This window comes from Myxine glutinosa, chromosome 9 (genome assembly GCF_964187855.1).
Source record: "Myxine glutinosa chromosome 9, kmMyxGlut1.1, whole genome shotgun sequence".
Taxonomy (NCBI): domain Eukaryota; kingdom Metazoa; phylum Chordata; class Myxini; order Myxiniformes; family Myxinidae; genus Myxine; species Myxine glutinosa.
In genome coordinates, this window is record NC_136269.1 from 138,053,415 (window position 1) to 138,075,601 (window position 22,187).

General features: G+C 46.1%; 1 protein-coding gene across 1 annotated transcript in view; it reads left to right on the forward strand.

Annotated features, from left to right (window-relative positions):
- LOC137417196 (uncharacterized) overlaps positions 1 to 21,989 on the forward strand; it is a 38,531-nt gene extending 16,542 nt beyond the window's left edge. Inside the window, exons 2-6 of the mRNA XM_068103004.2 lie at positions 4,780 to 5,139; positions 6,064 to 6,195; positions 15,658 to 16,797; positions 16,944 to 17,195; positions 19,669 to 21,989. Coding sequence (XP_067959105.2) covers positions 4,780 to 5,139; positions 6,064 to 6,195; positions 15,658 to 16,797; positions 16,944 to 17,195; positions 19,669 to 20,181 — 2,397 coding nt within the window. The 3' untranslated portion in view covers positions 20,182 to 21,989. The remainder of the gene's footprint in view (positions 1 to 4,779; positions 5,140 to 6,063; positions 6,196 to 15,657; positions 16,798 to 16,943; positions 17,196 to 19,668) is intronic.
- The last annotated feature ends 198 nt before the right edge of the window (positions 21,990 to 22,187 follow it).

The following is a 22,187-nucleotide window of genomic DNA, read 5'->3' on the forward strand; positions in this document are numbered from 1 at the left end:
TCATTGGTCTTTTTGCCATTGTTCTTGTTGCCATTGTTCTTGTTGCCATGGTCTTTTTATCATTGGTCTTTTTGCCATTGTTGTTGCCATTGTTCTTTTTTGCCATGGTCTTTTTATCATTGGTCTTTTTCCATTGTTCTTGTTACCATTGTTCTTTTTTGCCAAGGTCTTTTTATCATTGGTCTTTTTGCCATTGTTCTTGTTGCCATTGTTCTTGTTGCCATGGTCTTTTTATCATTGGTCTTTTTGCCATTGTTGTTGCCATTGTTCTTTTTTGCCATGGTCTTTTTATCATTGGTCTTTTTGCCATTGTTCTTGTTGCCATTGTTCTTTTTTGCCATGGTCTTTTTATCATTGGTCTTTTTGTCATTGTTCTTGTTGCCATTGTTCTTTTTTGCCATGGTCTTTTTATCATTGGTCTTTTTGCCATTGTTCTTGTTGCCATTGTTCTTTTTGCCATTGTTCTTTTTGCCATGGTCTTTTTATCATTGGTCTTTTTGCCATTGTTCTTTTTGGCAAAAAGCCATGGTCATAATTATTATATATACACAAAGAATTAAGTTAAGCACCCCCCCCCGTTTTTTTACAACCTCGCACATTACAAGTTTGTTGTCGTCAAAACAGTGTAATATACCCATGATATTGCTATATTTTCTGGAGAAGTGATATTATGGTCACATAAAAACATAACAATCATGCCGTTTTCAATATTTTATTCTGAATAATTTAAGGTGAAATTTTTTGGGAATTTTAGGCATATTTTCACCTCAATTTAAGTATGGAGCTATAGGTCCATCACGGACAGTGTGGATGACGTTTATGTTTTCTAACGTACAGTCATTGTTCTGAGAAGACCTCTAGCGATCTTTGCGTCAATAACGTGTGTAGGACCCACGTGATCGGATCACTGACTCAACCAATCACTTTTTTTCACTTTGATCACTCAATTTCATCAATGGATATTTGCTAATGTCATACCAATCATTATTTGATCTCACATACCTTAGAATATATGCCAATGTATACATATACACAAAGAATATATATTAGGGGGTGCTTACCTTAATTCGTTGTGTAGGGGTGCTTAACTTAATTCTTTGTGTATATATATATAATATATATATAATATATATATAAGGTTATACTATACTATGCTACTTGAACCACACATTGTGAGTCTTCCTCATTCTCAGGGTGAATTTGACGGTGGGTGACATAATCGTTCCGTATCTAATGGAATAATTCTGTAAAAGTTATCTCTGTGGTTTCCTGGATGACATTTCTCAGCCTCTGTTCTGTCACTTTTTCTCATATGGCTTTGAGTACATAATGAAAAGCAGGAAGTTACGTACAGACTTTTTGAATTAGAATGTACTGTTTGAATTTGTACCAATTAATCCTGTTTTTCATCCACACGGTGCCGACCCCCTTTACCCTTGTTGTGCTGACCCCCTTTACCCATGCTGTGCTGACCCCTTTTACACACACGGTGCCAACCCCCTTTAGCCACGTGGTGGCAACCCCCTTTACCCACACAGTGCCAACCACCTTTACCTGCATGGTTCCGCGTTCCTTTACCCATGTAGTGCCGACCCCCTTGACCTGCACCGTGCTGAGTTCCTTTACCCACACGGTGCCAACCCCTTTTATCCTCCTTGTGCCGACTCCCTTTATCCTTGTTGTGCCGACCCCCTTTATCCTTGTTGTGCCGACCCCTTTTATCCTTGTTGTGCCGACCCCCTTTATCCACGTAGTGCCAACCCCTTTACCCATGGGGTGCTAACCCCTTTTATCCTTGTTGTGCCGACCCCCTTTATCCTTGTTGTGCCGACCCCCTTTATCCTTGTTGTGCCGACCCCTTTTATCCTTGTTGTGCCGACCCCCTTTATCCACGTAGTGCCAACCCCTTTACCCACACGGTGCCAACCCCTTTTATCCTTGTTGTGCCGACCCCCTTTATCCTTGTTGTGCCGACCCCCTTTATCCTTGTTGTGCCGACCCCTTTTATCCTTGTTGTGCCGACCCCCTTTATCCACGTAGTGCCAACCCCTTTACCCATGGGGTGCTAACCCCCTTTACCCGCTCGGTGCCAACCCCCTTTACCCGCTTGGTGCCGACCTCCTTTACCCACGTGGTGCCGATCCCCTTTACCCACACGGTGCCAACCCCATTTAAGTGTGGTATTCAATGTTTGTGGGAACAGGTCATTGTGTGCCAAGACAAGTAATGACTAACTTTCCCCCACTCCCTTCAATCCCACTCCTCCCTCCAGGTCTTTAAAACAGCTGTTCACCACCATCTCTTATCTTCCCCCATCCAAAACCTTGATTTTTTTCTACCCCCACTAATTCACCCCAGATACTTTTTTTTCTTTTTTTTTGAAATACCAACTTCTTTCCTGGAAGTCCTTGCAGTGTTCATATGTTTTATACCTCTCCCACCTCCCCCCCTCCCACATTTCTCCCGATGTCCCTGCTCTCAAATGTTGTTTTTGTGTCCTTCCCCCTCTCTCCCCATCTTGTCTACCGCTCCACTTATTTTTTGTGTTTCATGTGTCGGTTTGACTTTTTTTGTGATTAATGTTAGCTCTTTCACGAGCCTCGATCTTGTATACAAAAAAAACAAAAAACAATTACTTACTTATCATTTAAATGGTACAAGTAAGTTGAAGCGATATTGAGGTTGGATTCATGCAAAGACAATGACAAGGTGTGTTACAGTTAACCTTCAGTTTTTGTTCATCAAAATTTGAAAGTGAAGTGAAGTTAATGAAACCCTATTTTTCAAGTTGTTCCTCTATCGCTCATTTCTGCATTTCTGTCCCGTTGATGCCAAAAACATATACATTTTTAGGACGTGTTCAGAGCCATTTCAGGACACCTGTTCATGCCAAGCAACGATTATGCCATGCGGATCTTTATTTAATGGCCCCTTGAGATGGATGGTGACAAATCTTTTTATGTATTAAGTGCCAGTCAAGCGTCGACCCCATCGTCATTCAGAACGACTGGGGAGGTGGGAGAGGTAACTTGGGAAGGCATCAACAGTGAGTGGACGAGCAACAAATTTAGATCAGACTGGGTGGGGCACGCAGATTATCCCACCCGAAATGTCGTTAATAAGCCAGCTGGGGTTTTAGACACATTCGTGATATGTCAATTCTCCTGAGACGAACAATTTCCTGAAGATCAGCTGGATTTAATCCCACAATTTACAAGATCCCAGTGCACTTCCATCACCAATAGGCCACCACTGAACCCATATATTTATATCCGGACTACGAGAGGGGGGGTGATGTTTAATTATTTCCCATTTCAACATCACAAGGGTTGAAGTTGTCAAAGAGGGTAAGCGTCATCATGCAACGGCCATCTTTGAAAGCAACCTGTCATTTGCATGTATAACATATTGTTGCGGAAATGGCTTCTAGGGGTTCAGACTGTGTAGTTTAGTAACAGTTATTTCCTCAGTACATGCATTAGCATAAATGTGAGGTAATTGAATTGTGATATAGGATTATGCAGCGACATTTGGTTAGAAAGCTGTGATCTTCTCTCCCTAATGTTTGTGTCTAAAACCACTTTACCTTTTAATCCCTTTCTTAATGTTCTTTCCTTTGTAATCTGTCCTAAATGTCCTTTGAATGGGAATTTGGCCTAGTAATGCCGAGGAGACACAAGCTTTGGCACGAAGGGTGACTCCCAAACATTCAAACGAGTTGAGGGGCTCAGGAGAGGAGGGCCTCTTGATTGACGGCCGAACCGCCAACCGGTGCATGGCAGCACCATAGAGCAGGACATTATGGGAGCAAATAATTGCCCACTAGCATGTCCAGCCAGAGATTTTGGTTCCTCGGGCCAGTCCGGTTCACTGTTCCCATCCAGAGCCGTGGTCAGACGGGGTCCATGCGGAGTCGCGTGGGTGTGCCCATTTTGTGTTCAAGTTGGCGGAACCCAGGAGAGTTTGGGGTTCCCACCTCTCGCTCGCACTAACATGGCATGCGCTGAGCCGTTAGCTCTGGACGGAATGTGATTGCGCCCAAGCAGGCCGCAACAAGCATTTCAGTCCTGTATCTTTTGCTGGGCTCTCTCTTGCGGTGTGCCATGGCCTCTTAAAGTTATTTTGAGAAGGCCTTCCACTTGTGATACCCGGGGCGCGTATGTCATTGTAAATAGAATTGTTGCATTAAATGTTTCTGTGTTCCTTGTTCTCCCTTCCCCTGGTTTTAAATGCACACATTAATTCACAAGGTTTCCTTTGAGTTATTTCGAGTCAGCAAACAACAAACAACAGGCATTTTAAGGCCATTTTCCCTGCTAGAGTGGGGGTTAGCCAGCGAGTTAGTCAGCATGATCAATAAATCTCTTCAGTTTTATCAGTCCTCTAACAGACAGATTTTACAGGACGGTTAGCATCCAATTCCTACTTCTGCCCCATCGGGCGCGACAATCGGCTCCAGTCAACATTTTGAGTGGCTCGGTGTGGAGAGCCAACAGTCACATCGCTCGGATGACAGTGGCATCTCAAATTGGGCTTGATATAGGAGGAAACAGGCCCTTGATCAGGCCCGAGGTCTCAGCTGTTTGGCCGATGAGACCGCAGTAGCAATATCACTGCACTCTGTAGACGATTATTACATCATTTTGGTTAAGTTTATGTGTATGTGGATATAGCACATGTATGATGGGCCATATGGCCTGTGTTTCCTTCTATTTTCTTTGCAATTATTGGACAGCCTGAAAGAAAGCATTAACTGCCTTTATTTCCTTTCACGTCCAGTTTGCTCAAGCATTGTTTGACAACGATGCCGAGAGTCCAGAAGAGCTGCCATTTCACCGTGGAGATGTCCTCGGGGTTCTGACACAAGACCTCCAGGGCCTGCAAGGGTGGTGGTTGTGTTCCCTGAATGGGATGCAAGGTATTGCCCCTGCCAACCGCCTGCGACTGCTTCACTCTCGGGTCTTGCCGGCCCAGGCTCACAGCTTGGCTGTGGACTCTTCAGATTACCAGGAGCCCATGCCGTCATGGATAGCATCCTGTACGGCACCAACGACGTCGGCTTTTCCGGCTCATTTTGAGGACAATTCCACGCCACCACAAACATTGTCCTCATGGAGCAGCTATTACTACCACAGGAAGGTGGGAACAACCTTAGATTCTTAAATTGAACATTATAAATGCTGAAGTCATCAAGATTGCATTCCCAGCTGTGCTGTACCTCCTCTAGAATGGCATCTGACATTTGGATAGTGTTAAATGTCCCACAATGCTTTGGGTGATTCCATAAGATATCTGCTTCACAGAGGTAGCTCGGCGCCAGCTTGTAAAGCTAATAAATTTGTGTTTTGTCTAAATCTTTTTAAAATATATAATTTTATTTCAGATCAATTTCCGGTGTATTGAAGGAGTGCGGTTCACACGTGACCTGCACTTTTGTTTATAAAAGGTGGAACAATGTGCGTAGGTTAAAACGTTTTGCGAGTTTGAGGCAATTGGTCTTTGTAGTGTTGCAAAATCAAGATGGCAGCGAGGGTTTTGGGAAAATCAAGATGGTGGCGAGGGTATTGGAAAATCAAGATGGCGGTGAGGGTGCTGGAAAATCAAGATGGTGGCGAGGGTATTGGGAAATCAAGATGGCGGCGAGGGTGCTGGAAAATCAAGATGGCGGCGAGGGTATTGGAAAATGAAGATGGTGGCGAGGGTATTGGAAAATCAAGATGGCGGTGAGGGTGTTGGAAAATCAAGATGGCGGTGAAGGTATTGGAAAATCAAGATGGCGGTGAGGGTGTTGGAAAATCAAGATGGTGGCGAGGGTTTTGGAAAATCAAGATGGCGGTAAGGGAGAGAAAGAACAAGGGAGGCAAAGCAAAAATTATTACATCGAGGAACTTGATCTGTTTTCTGGAGGTTAATCAGACAGTTATAATTTTATGTGGAGAGGCGACGCTGATGGGGTTTCAGCTCGATGCTGGAGTAATGAGGCAGTTTGATTAGATACGTTGTGGCAAGGAGAGCTATTGGTTGTACTTGGGGTTTTTATTGGGGGTTGTATATGTTTTGCAGCCTGGAATCGTCCAAGGCCCTCGACCAGCGCACCTGCACCCCACCAATAACAGCATTTATGAAGTTCCCTCGCCGGTTCACGCCATGGCAAAAGTACACTACTCTCCTATGGCCTACAACCTGAATGAAACGGTAACCAAGGATTGCTTATGGGAAACCGACAATACTTTGTGGGGTGACGTGGCATTGGAATGTCCAAGATTCTGATTATTCCAAATGTCAAAACATATCCAGATAGTATCGGTATCCAGAAACAGTTTTCCAAAACAGGTACCCAGAACAAATCACATGCTCGTGATTTTTTTCTGTAAAAGTGAATGGAATGGATACATCAATATTGATGGGCCAAATGGCCTCCTGCGTCCAAGTCCCTCCCTTGTGTATCCTTGTGGATCATCAAGATGTTATTGATCCAAGGAGCGTTGAGATTGATACACAGATGGCCAGCCTTCCACCAATTGTGTGTAAATATCCCCATGCTTTTATAGAGAATCAGGGGGCATTGTAATCAGGCCTGTTGTCTGTGTATCTGTCTGTCCGTCAGTCACGCTCTCTCCTCCTAAACGGTTGTGTAGAAATTCACCAAACTTGGTAGTTATGATCATCACATGGCAAGAAGGTGTGACAACAGTATCACTTTTGGCCCTGTCCCTAGATGGGGTCAAAATATCAAATACTAAAAAATGCAATTACGGGCACATTTTAAATATTTGCTTAATGAAACTAGGTATATACAATCAACATTGGGGGACACATGGAATATGTAACGATTTTTTGGATTCGACCCCATGTCATGCCCCATGCCCATGCCTATGCCCATGTCATGCCCCAGGGGATGGGGACTTAGGTCACAGGTGTCAAAACAAGATTTTATTTTATTTTTACTCAAAATTTGATCTTGGGTCATTCCTGGTGGAACTTCTTGCCATTTTTCAACTTTGCTTTCGGAGGAAAGCAAGGGGATTTGCAATGACGTGACATCGGCTTCACTCCAGATTCCTTTGTTTTTTCCTTCCAAATCGGTTTATTTTTCAGCGGAATTTTCTAGAATGTCCTTTTGAGTTCTGTAACAATATGGCGACACCAACCCACACCATTTGAGGGTGGTTCACATGAATGGTCGACCTGAAAGTATTTTATGTACCCAACGAAACCATAACCATTTTTATGCCTCTGCCGACGAAGTCGCCGGAGGCGTTATGTTTACGGTATTTGTCTGTCTGTGCGTCCGTCCGTGATAGGTTTTCGTTACCGCGATAACTTAAGAATGGCTAAAAGGAACCAAGTCAAACTTGGAACAAGTATATACAATGATGTAAAGATAAACAGAATAGATTATGGGGCCAAGAGGTCAAAGTTCCCGTTAGGTAAAAATTCTGTTACGGCGCTAATTTGTGAACCAGTGATGGTATTTTAACCAAACTTGGTATACTTTGTCCGCGTTTCCTCGTTTGAAGTGGAATCGTCCATATTGGGTACAAATACTTTCTTTTTGATGCAAAGTGGAGAACAAACGGTTCAAGTTCCGATTCCAGGTGTTCTTTGCACGTTTTAGTCGGCATGGGGAGTTGGGGGGTCAGGGGTGGAGGGGGTTAACCTTTTCTAAGACTCTATTGACACAGATAGTTACTTTTCACTTCATTCAGCAAAGGGGTTTGATAACTAATATTAAATGCAATTGTTAGACAAAAAAAAAAAAGGATTTGTTCTGCAAAACATGAAATGGACGGTGTATATTTGTAACGGTAGAAAATTTAACGCTGGTCTAACCACGTTTAACCACAGCGGTTCAGAGGGTTAATGAGAGAGAATGACATTTAATTTGCACACATTTTGTATACAATGCGCTTTATATTGTATACAATGTCAATAACCAGACTTGGTGGTGTAATGGTTAGAGTGTCCACTCTTAGTCTGGGTCGGCGGTTCAAACCCCGACCAAGTCATACCAAAGAGTTAGGGTTAGGGTTCGCATTTAATTTTTTTAAAGGATAGAGTATGGATAAACCCTGCGCGTTGCCATCCCATGGTGTTTGGGACAGGGGAAGGGAGGAGAAGTAGATATGTCATTCACAGCCCCACTGTGGGAAGAATATGACATCATAGGATATTGTCAGCACACAGACGGCACTGGTAAGTTACCGGAATCCCCCAATGATCACGGACTGTTTTTGGCTGAAGTGTGTGTGTGTGTGTGTGTGTGTGTGTGTGTGTGTGTGTGTGTGTGTGTGTGCACGTGTGTGTGTGTGCACACGCGCATGCATGCAAGTTGCTTTTGCCTGCTATATCCCCACATGTGGATGGGCCTCAGGAGGTGGAACGGAGATCTGCCATGTTTCAAAGTATCCACCTCCGTGTGTGTGTGTGTGTGTGTGTGTGTGTGTTTGCATGCACGCGCATGCGTCACTGCCACCGGTCCTCATCTTTCCCAGGCCACCCCTTCAACTCGGGTTCGCCAAATCTCAGGCCCCCTTCCACTTGGGTCCGCCAAATCTCAAGCCCCCCCCCCCTTCCACTTGGGTCTGCCAAATATCAGGCCCCCCTCCCTGTATGCACGCGCGTGTCCTCCTCGATGGGTTGGAGTCAGCCAAATCTATCAAGGCATGGGTGCCTCCCATTCCCCACCCACGCCACCCGCGAAGCTGTTGTATTCGGCATGTTACTGGATCTCACCAAGCTCCGTTCCCTGTAAGCATATGGCTTAAAAGGGAGTCATCAAATCCCAGGCCCTCACTCCCAGCATGACGAGGTTGGAGAAACCCAGCAAGTCACCAGGACAGGCCACGTCGCAGACGATCCACGCGACCTCGGGCACCACATGCACGGCCCTCCGCCCCATCAAAGCCGCCGTGCACTCTGAAGCCACCACATACGGCTGTGTGTGTGTGTGTGTGTGTGTGTGTGTGTGTGTGTGTGTGTGTGTGTGTGTGTGTGTGTGTGTGTGTGTGTGTGCGCGTGTCAAACAATACCTCCATGAGCCTTAGACCTTGTACAAAAATAAAGAACAGTGTACATGTTAGGCCTGGGTTCCATAAAAACATGTCCAATGACTTGTATCGTGGCTGATTGCAATACAGTACTCGCATTTCCAGTGCTGTGCTCGATAAGGAGACATCCGCATGTTACAAAACAATACCTGAGCAGAGGAGTCGGGGAGAGGGGAGTAGATCAAGAAAAATAAAATAGCAAAAAGGGAAGTGAGAAGTGAGAGAGAAAAGGACAGAGAGAAGAAAAGTGAGAGAGCGTTTGGATTTGTGCAGGAGTGCAAAGGCAGTGGAATTTTGGGGTGGGGGTTGGGGGTGGGAGGGGGGGAGGATTGGTGGGGAGGTTTGGATAAAAAACATTCCTGAAGGTACATCTGCCTGTTGTTTCATCCTCCACGTTCCATCAATTTATTGCTAAAGGTTTCCTGCCTTCCTCGCGTTTGAAGTGCATTGAGAAAAGCTTGCATTATATGAGAGGATACTCTTTCCAAGCCTGTTGTTGGCTTCCTGTTGTTCAGGTGGCTGGCTTGAGACCTTGGGGGTCTTGAGGTTCGAGCCATTGTCATGCCGTTAAGTTAACACCAGGTAGGTTGATTCAGCCTGTCATCCTTATGAGGTCGGAAAAATGAGCACCAGATGAATTTGTTATAGAGAGGCATTGCATCAGTGGCAACCGCACCCCCAGAATATGATGCAAACCAGCATGAACCACCACTACTTCAGGAGCAAATTATTTTTTGTAAGGTTACACAATAAGTGTAATAGATTTCACCTGTATGTAATCAGTGGTTAAAGTTAAAAATCAATCTCCCCCACTTATCTAAGGAGTTTTAAGGTGCAACTCGCTTGGTCAACCAACAAGGCAAACATGAAAACCAAGGAGCTTTCCAAAGAAGTCTGACATAAAGTGGTGGAGAAGCACCGTTCAGGAGAGGGTTATAAGATGATTTTAAAGTCGCTCATTATCCTTTGAGTGGTATGGTGAAATCCATCACGAAGAAGTAGAAGTAGCATACCACCAAGACTCTACCCAGATCAGGTCGCCCATCCAAACTCAGCTTCCGGACAAGCAGGAAACTGGTTCGGGATGTCACTGCAAATCCAACAATGACTTTGAAAGATCTACAAGGCTCGATGTCGAGATGGGGGTCAGTGTTCATCAATCAACAATATCCCGTTCCCTTCACAAATCTAGCATGTACGGACAGGTGGCAATAAAGAAGCCATTACTGAAAAATACGCATCTAAAAGCTCATAACATAGAGTTTGTGAAGAAGCATCTTAATGGTACTGCAGCATGTGGAGAAAAGTTTTGTGGTCAGACGAGACAAAAATTGAACTTTTGGGAAGCGTTACGTCTGGTGCAAGCCTAACACTGCATATCACCCAATCAACACCATCTTACTATAATTCACCAAATGTCCGTCCGCCTAGCCGTTCAAAAATACCGTAAAAACGGCTGAACCAATCTCAATGATATTTTGGGTGGGTAATCCTAGAACCCCCTGGACTAAAATAGGCTATATTGTTTTTACAATTTTTCCAATTTTGCAGTTTTTCCAAACACGATGGAATAATATTTACCGATATGAAAAGTGATGTGGCTTTTATTGAAATTCTACAAATACTGTTTAGATTTTGATGATTTGCGTGCGATATGATTTAACGGATGTTTATATAAATCGTTTCAAATAAAAAAAATCCTTCAATTTCTGATATTTTGCCTTTTCATTTGGGCCTCCCATCTGAAGCCCCGCCCGTAGGGCAGGTACCGTTGCTAGTTTGGGGAATTATAGTAAGATAATTCTGCTCCGACGATAGACAGCAATATCTCCCTCTTGTTCTCATCGGTGATCTGGTTCTCCTCACAATAGAACGAATGTCTCTCAATGGAGGCCTCCCAGGACTCTCTCCAGCTGAAACCCGTCCAATTTTCCATAAACCGCCATTTCAAGAATGTAGTTTTCCTCGTCGCCAATTATATAATGTCCCCAAGATCCAGTATCACTCCTTGAAGTTCATTAACAAAATTTTATTGCAAGCGAAAACCAAAATCATTTAGCAGGCAGCAGCAATCACAGCAAACATTTCCATTACCGGCATGATGCGCTCGCTAAGTTCCACCCTTCCGGATCCGGATGTATATTTTTAAAACTTCAAATAACACATCAAAGCAAATTAACACAATTAACTTACAACAATATCTCACGTGTACTTGTATATAACTGTCATTAATTTAAAAAGGTTTAGGCACTATCGAGCAAAACCTAGCAGAAGTACCCAGCGTTGCCGGGTGGGGGAGGGGGAGGGGGGAAGGCGGGGATAGGGGGGGGGGTGAAAGGGGGTAGAGGTTGAAGGGGAAGGGGGGGAGAGGGTTGAGGGGAAACGGGGGGGAAGTGGGGGAGGGGAAGGGGACGGAGCACATGCTTCACCTCCGAGCGCTCTTTGAACGCCTCAGTCAGCACGGCCTTATCATTAACCCGGCCAAGTGCTTGTTCGGGGTGGCTTCAATTGACTTTCTCGGCCACCGCATCACGAGGGAGGGGGCCATCCCACTACCGTCTAAAGTGGAGGCTGTGAAGGGTTTTCCGCACCCCCTCACCGTCAAGGTCCTGCAGGAGTTTTGGGCATGGTGAACTTTTACCATCGTTTCGTGCCCCGGGCGGCCCAACTGATGCGGCCCCTTTTTGAGGCCCTCAAGGGCAAGCCAACCAAACGCGCCATTGACTGGACCGAGGAGATGGGCAAGGCTTTCACGGATGCTAAACAGGCCCTCGCCAGCGCAACCATGCTGGCGCATCCGTCGCCCGACGCACCGATTGCTCTCACCACGGACGCTTCGGACTACGCGGTTGGCGCCGTGCACGAGCAATGGGTCAACGGGGCGTGGCAGCCGCTTGCTTTTTTTTAGCCGGCAGCTCCGCCCTAACGAACGAAAGTACAGTACATTCGATCGTGAGCTCCGAGGCCTCTACCTAGCTGTCCAATACTTCCGTTACCTGTTGGAAGCCCGCCCATTCACGGTGTTTGTGGACCACAAGCCCCTGGTTTTTGCCTTGGCCAAGGTCTCGGAGCCGTGGTCTGCATGTCAACAACGCCAGCTCTCCTTCGTTTCCGAGTTCACGGCGGACATCCAACATGTTGCTGGGAAGGATAATACGATCGCCGATTGTCTCTCCCGGTCCATAGTTGGCGCGATTCACCTTGGCATCGACTACGCCCGCATGGCGGCCGATCAGATCTCCGACCCGGATGTCCAGGCCTGCAGGGCGGCGGTCACGGGGCTTCGACTGTCTGACGTGCCGTTCAAGGACACGGCACCACGCTACTGTGCGACGTTTCTTTGGGTCAGCCTCGCCCCGTCGCACCCACCAGCTGGAGACGGCTGGTGTTTGATGCCGTCCACGGTCTTTCTCACCCGGGCAGGAAGGCGTCGCAAAAGTTGGTGGCGGCGAAGTTCGTTTGGCACAGGCTCAGGAAGGATGTGCGCGACTGGGCCAACACCTGCGTCGAGTGTCAACGCTCGAAGGTGCATCGCCATACCCTGGCCCCATTCACAGTGCCCGAGCGACGGTTTGACCAGGTTAACGTGGACCTGGTGCCTTACGACGGGCCTTCCCGCATTCTGGAGGCCGGGGACAAGTCCTTCGTGGTCGACATTGGCGGCAAACCGGACCACCTTTAGGTGAACCGCTTCAAGCCGGCTCACTTGGACCTAGACCAGCCCCCCCGGTTGGCCCGCCTACCGCCAAGCCGCTAACAGTCCCTGCTCGGGTCATCAGGGGTCGTTTCGGCCGGGTGGTTAAGGCCCCCTGAAAACTGACATTGCCCGTGCGAGTGAATTCTGGGGGGACGCATGTGGGGGTTACCCCATTGGGACATAATCCACAGGCACGGGACCAGTGGGGCTATTGATTGTATGGGTGTGGCGTGCGCTCGGTTGTTGGAGTCACGCCCCCTTAAGAGTGAGTTGTTATAAAAGATGTGTGCGTTCCGGTATGAGTTTAGTTCTGTTGGAATAAAGGAGCTTTGAACAAGCTAAGAAGTGTCTCGCCCTCTCGTCATCCGCAACTCCGACAATAGCCTATTTTACTCTTGGAGACCCCAGGATTATCCATGCAAAATATCGTTGCGATCGGTTCAGCAGTTTTTACGGTACCTTCGAACGGACAGACAGACGGATGGACATTTGGTGAATTATAGTAAGATGCTGTTTGGAATGAAAAAAGAGACATCAAATTCAAGTGAATGACGGAATGCCGTGATGGTTTTTACTTTCTAAACGTGAATTCGCAGATCGCCATATGCAGATTCGCCATTGACTGAGTATGGAACAAACGTACCCGTTTGTTTGCGAACGGGTACGTTTTTTGTGGAAATCCTTCATGAACTTGCTGTCCATGTCTGACGTGCGACTGAAGGTGCTACAGTAATGTGGAATTTATTGATTTCATGCTTTAGCATTCGCCGTTTCTGCATTGTCTGTTTGCTTCCGGCCTCCCACCCGTGCGTAGCACGGGTACCTCACTAATCTCTATAATATCAAGCATGATGGTGGCAGCATCATGTTATGGGGCTGCTTTTCATCAGCATGGACTGGCAAGCTTGTCAAGATAAAAGGGACAAGGGACGGTGCAATGTGCAGGAGAATTCTTGATCAACACCTGCTTGAGTCAGCGATGAATCTGAAGCTGGGTAGGAGATTCACATTTCAGCAGGACAATGTTCCGAAGCATAAATATAAAGCCACACTGGAGTGGCTGAATAAGAAGAAAATAAATGTTATTGAGTGGCCTTGTCAAAGTCCTGTCTCAAACCAATTTAACATTTATGGCGAGACTTGAAGATTGCAGTCCATCGACGAACCCCATCAAATTTTCACCTGAAGAGTGGGCAAGGATTTCACCATCTCACTGCAAAACTGATAGATACCGACCCAAAAAGACCAGTAGCAGTCATTGCTGCCAAAGGTTCTTCCTCAAAGTACTGACCCAAGGAGCTGAATACTTTTAGAACGAGTGAATTGTGATTTGTACATGTTTTTTGCAGGTATTCCTGACATTTAACCTCCAACGATAAGTGTGTCATTTGATCTCTTTGGTTATTACCCTGCGCTCGCGAAGAGAAAAGCGGTGTTAGGCATTTGGTTGCGTCTGTACGTGTGGCGTGGCTGCATTTTAAAAATTCATTTTCTTGGCAACCATTGGTCTGATTGACACGAAATGTTACCATAGGAGCACCTCCGCATGTAGAAGTTTTTTGTCCCCCGTCGCACCGCGGAGCGAAAGGGGGACTATGGTTTTCCCGTGTGTCCGTCCGTCCATGCGTGCGGGCGTGCGTAAGCGAAGGACCGCATTCTAATTTGGTGTGTGGGTGCAACCCACGTCAAAATCCAAGATGGCCACCGCCATGTATGTCTGATGCCATGTATGTCTGAACCTTGTGAGCTGAATATCTTGAAAAATAAGCGAATTACCAACTTCTAATTTGGTGTGTGGGTATCTCGGCATAAGGAAAAAAGCTATTGGAAATTGGGTCGCCACGTCAAAATACAAGATGGCCACCACCATATATATCTCTGAACCTTGTGAGCGAAATATCTTGAAAAATAAGCGAAGTACCAACTTCTAATCTGGTGTGTGGGTGTATCTAGGCATCAGGAAGAACGCTGTTTAAAATGGGGTCGCCACGTCAAAATCCAAGATGGCCGCCACCATGTATGTCTGAACCTTGAGATGAATATCTTGAAAAATAAGCGAAGTACCAACTTCTAATTTGGTGCGTGGGTGTATCTCGGCATAAGGAAGAACGCTATTGAAAATTGGGTCGCCACGTCAAAATCCAAGATGGCCACCACCATATATATCTCTGAACCTTGTGAGCGGAATATCTTGAAAAATAAGCGAGGTACCAACTTCTAATCTGGTGTGTGGGTGTATCTACGCATAAGGGAGAACGCTATTTAACATTGGGTCGCCACGTCAAAATCCAAGATAGCCGCCTTGCGTCTTCCACTTTGTCAACTCGCATCACTTCACCGACGGGGGACCAAGGCGTAACGCTTTTATTCATAATTACGACATCATCGGTCACATGGTATGGACGCCATCTTGGAAAAAATTCGCACCTCTATATCTCCAAAACTGCTCCATGGAAAAATGTGAAACATGGCTCATTGTGAAGAACTCCACATGGGGAATAAGTGTTAATGATGACGTCATTGGTACCTTAATTATGACGTCATAATTCCACAGGGACAACGCTTAGTCTGATCAGTTTGAAATTTCTTGTGTGATCTACACAACAATTATATTAGAGAATATAAATTTATGATGTCGTCACTCACGTGGTCTGGCAGCCATATTTGAAAAACCCTTCAAAAACAGAAGAGTTGGCTTGCACCAAGATGACTGCAGGGTAAGTATTCTATGAATACCATATAGTTAATAAAACAAAGTTCATTTGGAAACATTGTTTCTACATAATTCATCTGAATGTGGCATTATTGGTCGGGTGTGACTACTTTTGCAGGCCACTGTAGCTGTAAGTCGAATAAAGCTCTAGCAGCTTGTGTACTAACAGTGTGACCTCACCCCATCTCCCTGCCCAGGACTATGATGTACCAAATGTAAATAATGTCAGCAGTTACCATAAATCCCAGCCTACGATACCTGCATGGAAAACCGACGACAGCGATTATGACATACCAGTATCCAACAATCGAAGGGTTCACATTAATTCCCTGTCTTCCTCATGTGGCAACCCCACATCTGTGAAAAGCTTCAGCATTCCAGAAACCTATTCCCAAGGGAGCAAAGATGGAGAACTACCCAAAGCCGACATGCCCAGAGAGAAGGAAACAATTAGTCTGCAGGGCCATATGAACGGTGCATCTTTGAGATCCCAAAGCAGCAGTGATAGGAGCTTGCCTTATAGTTGTGGGAACTTTGAGCCATACAAAGTCCACAGCGATGGGGAAGAGACACCATCCAAGGTCCACAACTACGTGGATGATAATCAATCCAGGCCACGTGGTTATATGGATGAGAATATGTTAGGGTCCTACAGCCACATGGGTGAGACGCCTCCCGGACCACACAACTCCAAAAATGATGGGGACAAAAGGCCATCCAATGTGCACAACTATGTGGATGAGAAGCTTTCCAGGCCATGTGGTTGTATGGATGAGAATTTGTTTAGGCCCTTCAACCTCACGGGTGGGAAGCCACCCGGACCTGAAAACTGCAGGGGTGAGAAACCATCCGGTTTTCATTGCCAAAGGACCGAGAAGCCATTTGGGTACATTGGTCATACAGATGAGAAGCCACCCGGGTTTCTAGGCTGCAGAGAAAAGGAGGAAGCCCTGAGATATCATACGGACGAGAAGCCACCCGGTCTTATAGGCCGCAGAGAAAAGGAGGAAACCCTGAGATATACGGATGGGAAGCCACCCGGGCTTCTAGGCCGCAGAGAAAAGGAGGAAACCCTGAGATATATGGATGAGAAGCCACCCGGGCTTCTAGGCCGCAGAGAAATGGAGGAAGCCCTGAGATATACGGAAGAGAAGCCACCCGGGCTTCTAGGCCGCAGAGAAATGGAGGAAGCCCTGAGATATACGGAAGAGAAGCCACCCAGGCTTCTAGGCCGCAGAGAAAAGGAGGAAGATCAACGCGACCTGAGATATCATACGGATGAAGACCCACTGAATTCCCAAGACTGCAAAGACAGTGACTACGATACACCACCACAGGTACCAACTACCATACTATTTTTCCAGGTACACATTAGTATTTTAATTGTTTAAATATTTTTTTTTTGGTAGGTTGGTGCTTATGCAGATGGAGTGTTCTTTTGTGCATTGCAACCCCAAACCCCACTCGATCAACTCTCTCACAGGTCACACGAGACTTGCCACATGCCAACACGCATCTCGGAAAATCTCCAACTTTGTTGGAGTGCTCTGTGACATCTCTGCCCGAATCTCATACACCATACCCCTCTGAGTTGCCTTCTACCTGCAACGAGCTACTCACCCACCAGCCGCAGCAGACGCCGCGTTTCCATCGGAAGATGGACAGTTCCACCGGTTCTGAATCAACCGCGCAAGCTGAATGTGTCAGAGGAGTACAGAAGGACTTGAAGTTACAGGTAATACACCTTGTTTTGTTTATTTACCTATAAAATGCTGATCACTGTCACATCTACTCACCTCGACACCAATATGTGATGGGACCATCTTACTATAATTCACCAAATGTCCGTCCGTCTGTACGTTCGTTCGAAGGTACCGCAAAAACGGCTGAACCGATCGCAACGATATTTTGGGTGGGTAATCCTAGGACCCCCTGGAGTAAAATAGGCTGTATTGTTTTTCCAATTTATCCAATTTTCCAGTTTTTCAAAACACGATGGAATAATATTTACCGATATGAACAGTAATGTGGCTTTTGTTGAAATTCTACGGACCAGGAGAGTAGATCGACTCCTGACGAACTCTTTCTATATAAACGTGCGGCTCCGAAGTAACATGGCAGCGTGTGCAAAGCGACTGAGAAACAGGTGTAGCGGCCGCTTCCGTGTTAGATTCGGCGCGCACTCTTCACACATAAACGTGCGACTGAGAAAGACGTGTAGCGGCCGCTTCCGTTTTGCAGAATTCAATCTTTTTTCAAAATGGGCTCCATGTACTGTTTAGATGTTGATGATTTGCGTGTGATATGATTCAACGGATGTTTATATGAATCGTTTAAAATAAAAAAAGCCTTCAATTTCTGATATTTTGCCTTTTCACTTGGGCTTCCCAATTGAAGCCCCGCCCATGGGGCATCTTTGAACACTTTGCCCGCAATACCATGGATGGGGTTGGGATGTTAGTTTGGCCATCCTGTCTGTAATCCGACAGAAATTAAACGTAACATCCATGCTCTCCAACAATAGTTGGCAATTTGATTCATTCCTTGGACAACTAAATACTGTCCGTAGAATGATGGACGTGACAGGTGTAATGGACATGGCCGAATCTTCCTAGTGTGTATGCTTACTTGTGAAAGGTAATCGACACGTCTGGTTCATTCTGTGCCTTTTGAAGAGATTCCTCCGCAGTGCTGCACTATTTATTCCATGATTTTCCTTCCCGATAGCGGAACACTAAGTGGAGAGCCAGGTGTTGTGATGGATGGGACAATGCAGGTGGGTGGTGGAATGGCTGAAGTGTTTTTCTGGATATAGTGGGGACTGGTTGGTGAGGACACTGCATTGTAATCCTCAAGATTGTCGTTTCAGATTCATCTGAAGTGTTGGGGATTGGGATTCGCAGTTTCAAGAAGTCGAGTTGGTTTCAGAGAAACCACCAAATCACTATTGGATTACCTGTAAAAACCCGAAATGAAAAAAACCCCGAAAACCCGAAATGAAAAAACCCCGAAACTACTTTCTTCCTGCCCACGTGATTCTAGTTCACTCACTCCTGGCGACTCGTTTCCTTTCCCTGTTGCAGGAAGCCATTCTCAATAATTATGCCTCCAACCCTTGTGTCCTAACAACATAAAATAGGCCTCACCAAGTGGATTGGGGATTGTAAGCAGTTCTGAGTACTGGACAAACAGCAGATGAAAGGGGGTCAAAATTGCACCGTTTTTGTGGAGAGACCCCAAAACTGACCGACAATGATTCCAGGCCGACGTCATTTCAACGAGGCGGTTCAAGTTTAAATTCGGGGAGTTGCTTAATTTGCTTTAGTAATCGGGGCAGTTTCAGTTTACACTACTCACAATAAGTTAGGGATATTGGTAGGTTCTTCGGTGTGCTTGATTTTGTGTATTAATTATGTTGAAAAAAGTTGTTGGTCCTAATTCTATGGTTATTAATGAGTGAAAAAAACACAGCATTCTTGATTTCAATACCCCAACCCGAACCCTAACCCTAACCCGAACCCCTATAAATTTTTTTAAACTCACTCCCACAATAGCCCTAACTTATTATGAGTAGTGTACATGGGGAAATGAGATTTCACAAAGACATTCTTAGACATAAAGGATCGACACAATGGGAAATTGAAAGAATACAAGGAATGTTTTTTGTATTTAATAGAAAAACAGGAAACGGTTTGACGATGAAAGGAAGAGAGAGAGAGAGAAAAAAACGGTTTTTGTGAAGAGCATTCTGTGAGCAGGTTGAGGTAATCTTCACGTGCCTCACAGAGCAGGTGAGCTTAGGATCGATGGGAATAAGCTTACATAAAAGGAAGAACATGGAGTGAGGCAGAAATAGGATGATACGGGGTGCTGGGATGCGTGCGGACAGGTAGGGACAGGTTTCGTTGTGGTCCTCGAGTACGTTTTCTGGGGAGATGTGATAAACCCCCAAGTTAACCCGGTCTATTTTGGTGCACTACAGGACAAAGACCTCCCTCAACTTGCATTGAGGGGTGTTTGGCACACTGACCACGCTTGCCAAGTACGTGTTGACGAGAGTGAGCAGCCGTGGAAATATGTCATAGACTGCCATAGTTCCTTCCTGCATTTATTTTTAATCCCAACATGTCAAACGGGCAAATGCGCAGGTGATTATGGTGACGTGAACGGGCATGGTTTAAACCTAATAATCTCTCTCTCTGCCACAGGCACAGCAAGAATACAAGAGAGAGGAAAGGCAGCAACACAAAGGGAAGACCTGGGAAAGAGCCGTGCACTTGAACATGCTGGACTTCTACACAGAGCAGTGCTGTGGGCAGCACGCCTTGCTGCAGAGTGCCGCAGCCGCCCTAAATAGGGCCTGCGAGCCATCGGCAGGACCGCCCGACACCCGGCTCCTCCTGCAGCTCGCCCGCACGCTGCTCCTCGCTGGGCACGGCGTCTTGTTCGTGGGGGACGCGGCGTGCCGTTTTGCGGTGACCCCAAACCTGCACGACACCTTGTTGGGTGCCACGCGAGCGTTGTTCGGAGCCCTACGCGTCGTGGCCGCGAGGGCGCGTGAAGCTCCGGCGAGGCTCAGGGTCCGCGATCCCGACGCCCTGAGCCGACTGACGAGCAGCATCTCGGAACTAGCCCGGCGCACTCACGTTCTACTGCGTGTGCTCGACGAGGCGGGGAACACCAGCGACGGCGTCATCGTGCACACCGATTACAATTCCTGAGGTTGTGCCGAAGACATCACTTTTGACTCGCTGAACCAAATGCTTATGCTTTGTTTCATTTTGCATACTTTCTCAATTAGTCAAGGCTCAGGGAATTTGAAGCATGGAGTACACATGGGTTGTACACTTGCACGGTTGTCAATGGGTCCGTGTTCCGACCACGGTTCCGAGGCCTCTCATGGCTGTACAAATACGAATGTGCAGGGGTTCAGTGGGTAAAAGTACCAGAAGCAAAGTCATGCTTTAGAATGCGTGGCGAATAAGAACAGCTGTTGCGAACCTCAAACCGTCATGGCGTCGGCCACGTTACGCTCCACACTCAGAGGGAATTTCGGTGGGAATAATTTGGCCCAATTGTGATGTCATGGTGGATGCCTCACGGCTGTAGCATCCCCTCTTGCCCTCGACCCACTCAAGAAAGAAGCTCGTCCAACTCATCCACAAATGGACCACACGTTGCAATTCCATTACGTACATCACAGGGCACGAAAGTGTCTCCATAACCTCAGCCTGCGACGTTAAATCGGCCATAACAGCTGCTGCCTTGTAACCGAACTACGTCGAGTTATCTCAGGACGCAGAGCGCTCGGCCTGCAGGCCGCAAGCCTGTTCACTGTGCTTGCTCAACTGTGAGGAGGAATCGGTTCCTTCTCGACAAACCACAACTGTGACAACACGACCAAGGAGTTATAGCAGCCATTTCCATCCGGCACAAGGTGGCAGATGAATGTGCTGTTGTGGCAAAGTTTGCTAGAACCTGTTTAAGGTAGATCACGTGTTTCGATGTAACGTCACTTTTGGCCACATTCTGTAGCAGGTGTTATCTGCAGTTAGGCAAATTATCCAAATGTCACATGGCACAAATGGTGCACCAAATGGCAAGACCAATCATCATCATCTACAATATTTCATCACTTTTAACATTCTCAAACTCTCATCCCATTTACTACAAAATGTCTTTAACATCTTAAACTAAGCACCAGCTGGTTTCCTCTTTTTCTCCTTTCCAAACCACAAAACTTTACCAAAAGGCAACTCTACTAACCCACCGCCGCCCCTTTCCCTGCAACACTCCGTACCTTCCACCCTTCCACCTGTTCAAACATCTGATAACGTTCGCTGCCATTTGAACTTCCATCTGTAGTTTCTCATAAACATTTGTTCTGCTTCTTAAAAATGAATTTCTGTTTTATCTGTTATTCAGCTTCACTTTTTTATGTGGATACTGCACAGTTCAAGGTACTCACACCTGGCACTGCTCGCAGGGCCAGGTGTGATTACATTAACAAACTCATCCACGTCTCAAATCTGTCAACTCATTGACTTGGGAAAGGGGGTACTCGAAATGGAACCAAAAATGAGTTAAAGTACAAACACGGAATTGAACCAAAGGAACATCTCGTCCCGACCCGAACGCACATCCCGACCAGACCTGACCAGCACATCTCGACTCGTTAAGGAAACAGACTCTAGAGTGGCATTTCATTGGTGTACATGGACGTGTACTGGTTGCAAATATGTCGGACAACAAAAAAAGATATTTGGCCTGCAGGAGGGACAGAGAAGGTAGATAAAAATGTTTCAAAGGATGGAATGTTGACCCCGTACATCATCCGATACCATCTCACAAACTCAACTTCGAATCGGTCAATGTTTCTTCCCTTTGAACCAATGTTTATGATTGGTCAATCCATTCCACAATGCTTAAATACATTCACTTCAACTATTTATTTTTCCTTGACTTGCATTCAACCTTTTTCTATTTTCCTTGTAAATCTGCTTATCTGAAAAACTTGGCCGTCACTGAATGTTAGTCTTGTCGTCGCTTGATGGTTGAGCGGTTAGACTCGCTTCGAGTTCGATTCCACGATCAGCACAGGCTTTTCATCCGTCTCATCTATATTTACAACTGCAAGGCTAAATATCCCATAGTAGTTTTGGCTGGCCTGCTTGACTTCTCAACATGACCAGATTTGGCAGAATTGTGGTTCGAGTGTCCTGCGAGC